At 40.7% G+C, this 5,348-nt stretch overlaps 1 protein-coding gene and 1 pseudogene across 1 annotated transcript in view; both read left to right on the forward strand.

Annotated features, from left to right (window-relative positions):
- The window catches only part of LOC106309648 (methyl-CpG-binding domain-containing protein 10-like), a 2,380-nt gene extending 1,149 nt beyond the window's left edge, over positions 1–1,231 (forward strand). Inside the window, exon 2 of the mRNA XM_013746723.1 lies at positions 253–1,231. Coding sequence (XP_013602177.1) covers positions 253–1,113 — 861 coding nt within the window. The 3' untranslated portion in view covers positions 1,114–1,231. The remainder of the gene's footprint in view (positions 1–252) is intronic.
- A 487-nt stretch (positions 1,232–1,718) lies between these two features.
- LOC106309333 lies at positions 1,719–3,290 on the forward strand (annotated as a pseudogene).
- Positions 3,291–5,348: the final 2,058 nt, after the last annotated feature.

Below are 5,348 nucleotides of genomic sequence, written 5' to 3' on the forward strand. Positions count from 1 at the left end.
GGGGGGGGGGGGGGGGGGGACTTTTAATGAAGGTTTAGGATCTTTATGTTCAATTCTCTGTTGAAATTTTCTAATTAAATGCTTAGAGATTTTTTAAATTAGGGTTTCTGATGAAAATGCTCTCTGTTTAAGACATAAACCCTAGAAATTGGTTGGGGCTTTTCTATAGATTGTCTGGGGAGTTCATGTGTTGCTTGCTTGCTTATGTTTTTTTTTTTTTGTTGCTTATGTTAGCTTGTTTGTTTGTTGCAGTTTTATCCGGAGTTTGCAGGTTCACCGAGGAAGACAAATATCGTGTTCGTAGCTCCAACTGGTGAAAGGATCAGCTCACGCAAGCAGCTTGAGAAGTACCTCAAGGCTCACCCTGGGAGCCCTGTCATCTCTGAGTTTGATTGGACTAATGGGGAGTCTCCGAGGCGATCTTCCAGGATCAGCCAGATGGTGAAGGCTACACCAACGCCCACTCCTGATGAGAAAGAGCCTCCCAAGAAGAGGAGACGCTCTTCTCTCTCTAAGAAGGGGGGTAAAGGGGCTGCTGCTGCTGAGAACAACGAAGAGGCGCAAGAAGGTGAGGCTGTTGCTGAGGAGAATGTGGAGGCTGACAAGAACGGAGAGGCGGAAGAGTCTGCTGTGAAGGAGAACAAAGAGGGTGAGAAGGCTGAGGCTGAGGCTAAGGCTAAGGCTAAGGCTGAGGCTGAGGCTGAGGCTAAGGCTGAGAAGGCTGAGAAGGAGAACAAGGAGGATGAAAAGACTGAGGCCGAAAAGCCTATGGAAGTGGATACCTCTGAGGTGGTGAAGAAGGCTGAGGGTGAAGGAGCCGCTGAAGAACCTCCCAAGGTTGAAGACCTCAAGGACACCGAGATGAAAGAACCAGTGGAAGCTGTTGCTGAGGTGAATGAAGAGGAGAAGGCTGCTGAGAAAGAGACTGAGAACAAGGACAGCGTGGCAGCAGAAGCTAACGGAAAGGAGAATGCGCTTGCTGCCGATGCAGAAGCTGATAAGGTGAATGGAACAGAAGAAGCTGATGACAAGAAGACAGAAGCTGCAGCAACAGTAATCGAGTGGACCGAGGGGGACGCCGCAGGCACAAGGAAAGAGTTTGTTGTTGTTTGATTTGAGGTTTTTTTATTTTGTAGCATTAAAGATTATTATGAGTGGTTGTTGTTGTTGTATGTGATGGTAGAGAACTAATGTCTATGTAGTTCAGTCCATTATCATTAGTCTTCTTGTACTTCTGCTGAGTTTTTAATGTTAGGCATTCAGTCTGTTTCTTTTCTCATCATCCCATCTATATATGAATATGATTTTACCAGCTAAAAAAACTTAAAAAGGACTCATGAAAAGTGATAGCCAAGTAAAAAAAGCAAAGCAGAAGATTACATAGTATACACACTTCTGGCAGATGCCTTTTGGGTCTCCTGAGTACAAGAAGCAGTAAATTTTCTGTAACCTTTTTCTAACACTAAATGGGTTTCTTTCATTGTATTTTTACCAATTTGTTAAAGTTTAAAAAATTTAAAACGTTTTAAATAAAAGAAACTGATGAGATTATAATCATTCCCTAATTTCTAGCATCCACATTTACTTTTTTGTGTATCAGTTATCAATTATTGCATATCTTCTTAGTTTCTCTTCTCCCAAGTTATGTTTGTACTGACTTCTACTGATATTAAAATATTTTGAATCACTCTGTGTAACAGAAACCAATCAAAGCTTCTATGGTGTGGGATCACTTCACCACCGAGACCGATCAGCTACCACCTCCCAAGAAACGTCAGAGTTCTTCTGCTAATGCCTCTCTAGATCAAGATCACTGCAACCATGAGATGACAAAGATGATCATCATGCATGATTAACCTCTTCGTATGGTCGACCATTTTGCTGGTTTCTTGAAGTCTCTTCGTCCCCAGTTCAGTATCCCAAGGTTAGACACCATTCATGATGATTGTGTCTTAATGTTCTTGTCCCAGAAGCAGAAACTTTCAGACATCATTGCAAAGATCCCTGGGGGTGTTAACCTTACAGTAGATGTCTGGTCATCAAAGCAATCAGTGGGTTATGCCTTTGTATCCGGACACTTTGTTGATCAAGACTGGCACTTAACTCAACTCCTTCTGAATGTATCTGTAGTTGCTTCTCCTGATTCAGATTCTGCGTTGAACCAACCTCTCAAAGCTTGCTTGTCTGAATGGAAACTGGAAGGGAAGGTTTCAAGCATCACTGTAAACAAAAACTGCATTGATAATCTCAGAGGTTTCTTGTCTGTCAAGAACCAGCATGTGTTGAACGGTCAGCTGTTAATGGGGGAATGATATGCTAACATTCTAAGCAGTATGGCTCAAGAAGCACTTGGGGATGAGCAGTTGATAAAGAAAGTCAGAGACAGCATCAAGTTTATTAAGACGAATGAAGCTTGTGGAGACAAGTTTGATGGACTGAAGAAACTCTTTCCAACTGATGATCAGTACAAAGATCTTAACGTTGACAACAAAACCAGATGGGACACAAGTTACAACATGTTGTTGGCTGGTTATGAACACAGACAACTCTTGTCTTGTTTGGAAACATGCTATTCTGATTACAAAATATCATCAATATCTCCTCAAGATTGGAGAAAGATTGATGGTCTTCGCTTGTGCTTGAAGGTTCTTTTCCAAGCGGGTAACGTCTTGACAAGGCCAAAGCATTTGACAGAAAACGAGTTGTACCATGAGATGATTAAACTTCAGCTAGAGCTGAGCCATGCAGCTATGTGTGAAGAAGACTTGGATGTTGGAAACCTTGCAAACTCGTTGTGGGAGAAGTTTGATCTGTACTGGAGAGGATGCTTCTTGGTTTTGGCGGTTGCTGTGGTCATGGATCCTCGGTGCAAGATGGAGATTATTAAGGATAACTTCACTGAGTTGTATGGTGAAGAAGATGCTGAAAAATGGATCAAGACTGTTAGTGATGCTGTCCATGATCTGTACATTAGCTACGGTGAACAAAACCTGATGGATGCTAATATGGAGGTGGCTCAAGAACCTGAGACAAGTCCACAAGTAGAGCAAACCACAGAGTCACATCAACATGAGGGACATCATAAGGTAGAGAAGCAAGACCACATGGGTGATGTGCTTCTCCAGGAAGGGACTACTCTAGTGACAATTGGAGACTCTTTGTCAGACTTTGAGATTTTCCTCACGGAGCTGAACCGATACTTAGGTGAAACGTTGGTTGTAGGGTCAGAAGACTTTGACGTTCTGAGCTGGTGGAGGGTCAACAGCACTAACTACCCTATCCTCTCTTAGATAGCTGCAGATATTCTACCCATTCCTTGCAGCACCGTCTCACCTGATTCCGTGTTTGACACGGAAGTGACAGAGATGGACAGTTATAGAACCTCTCTTTCTAGTGGAACCTTGGAAGCTCTCTTGTGCACCAAGGATTGGCTCAAAAACCCAGAAACATTATGACAATCTTGTGAGGTTTTAACTCTGTTTCCTTTTTTAGATTTGTTCATTAGTTTTTATATCTGAATTTATCACTATTTTCCTTTTGATTGCATTGATGATGCCTTATATCCTGATTCAGTTTCTCATGAATGACTATAACCACATGCATTTCTATGTTACATAAACGGAAAGATGTTGTAACAAAGCTAAGAATGAGATGATGAGAACGAAAAGCATATTAGCTTATTCTTTACTGATTAATTAGCCGGCTCTTAAATAGCCTTTAACATAAAACAACTGCCTCCTACTTTCTTCGGAGGACTTTAACAACTTGAAAAAAATTCTTGATTAGGTAAATGGCTACTTCTATACGGCTATACAATAAAAGCTTATTGCGACACCATGTACGTACGTCTCCCATAAACCAGCAAAATATATTTTGCTACACTCATACTTAACTAGAGGAAGAAGTCATGCATGGCTATTAATATGGTGGTCCAGGTGGATGCTGCGGACCGAAGGGTCTTGGAATCAAGGTAGCTGAGGGAGGTGGAGGTCCTGGAGGAGGAGGGAGAGGCCCTGGATGCGGTTGTCTTGGAGGCGGTGGAGGAGGAGGGAGAGGCCCTGGATGCGGTTGTCTTGGTGGCGGTGGGTGGTAGATAGGTGAAGGATGGCGATGTGGGGGAGGAGGGTGAGGCTCTGGATGCGGTGGGTGCAGGAAGAAAGGTGGAGTAAGAGGAGGGTCATGATGCGGTGGTGGAGGATGGCGATTAGGAGGAGGAGGAGGCATTTTGGTTTTGAGCTTTGTTATTGCAACGTATATGTTGTACATGTACTTTAGTTTATATAATATCAAGATTGAATATGGTTGTTACCTACAAGTCTTTTGAAGTGCTAGAGAGTCCCAATGGTCCATTAGTAATATGTTAGGTACAATGGAATGGACGAATGGTAGTTATCTACCTAATCCTTACTGTGGAAAAACTACAACTTCTGAAATAATAATAAAAATTGCCTGTAAATAGATTCATATTTCACATGCTGTGTAACTATGGAAGCTCTCTTGTGCACCAAGCAATGGTTTAAAAACCAAACATTGTGACAATCTTAAGGTTTTAACTCCGTTTCCTTTTTCAGATTCCTTCCATTAGTTTTGATATCTGAAAGCAAAATATATATACCTTTTGATTGAATTGATGCTAGATCCTGATACAGTCTCATAAATTACTATAAACTTCCCCGTTTCTGCTCAAGTTTTCATATACTTATGCCAAAACCTCTTAGAGCATCCTTATCCCATAACCCTATTAAGAGTCTCTTGAGATAAAATTAATAATATTTAAGACATAAAGGTGTTAAAGAAACTTTGTCAAGAACCTTAAGATTTTAATATCTGCATTGCAAGTCTCTAGTTTTGGAGTTCTTGAAAATTAAATAATATTGAATATTTATTTAAAAACTTATATTTATTAGTAAATAAAAGACAACATATTAAACATAGATTTTAAATTAAAAACATGAAAACAAAGATTATTAAAATGAACGAGAATTATTTGAAATAAGCATCAGAGATCAATTGTTGTCTTCACCACCTCCAAATCTACGCCATATGTGTTCAACCAAATCATCTTTCAGTTGTTGATGCTTTTGTGTATCACGAATTCTTGTTCGAACACCCATCATATTTGCGATATTTGAAGGGATATCTGTAGAATACGTGAGATCAACATGTGAACTTCCTTGGTCTTCTCCTTGTTGGAACCCTCGAACATCAAATTGAGTGTAACCGTCTCTTTCGTTTTCGACGATCATATTATGGAGTATGATACATGCTCTCATAATCTTTATTGAATGTACCTGGAGGTCTAAAAAACGCATGCCATATCCAGAGATCATATGAAGCAACCGCCTCTA

Source organism: Brassica oleracea, chromosome C8 (genome assembly GCF_000695525.1).
Source record: "Brassica oleracea var. oleracea cultivar TO1000 chromosome C8, BOL, whole genome shotgun sequence".
Lineage (NCBI taxonomy): Eukaryota > Viridiplantae > Streptophyta > Magnoliopsida > Brassicales > Brassicaceae > Brassica > Brassica oleracea.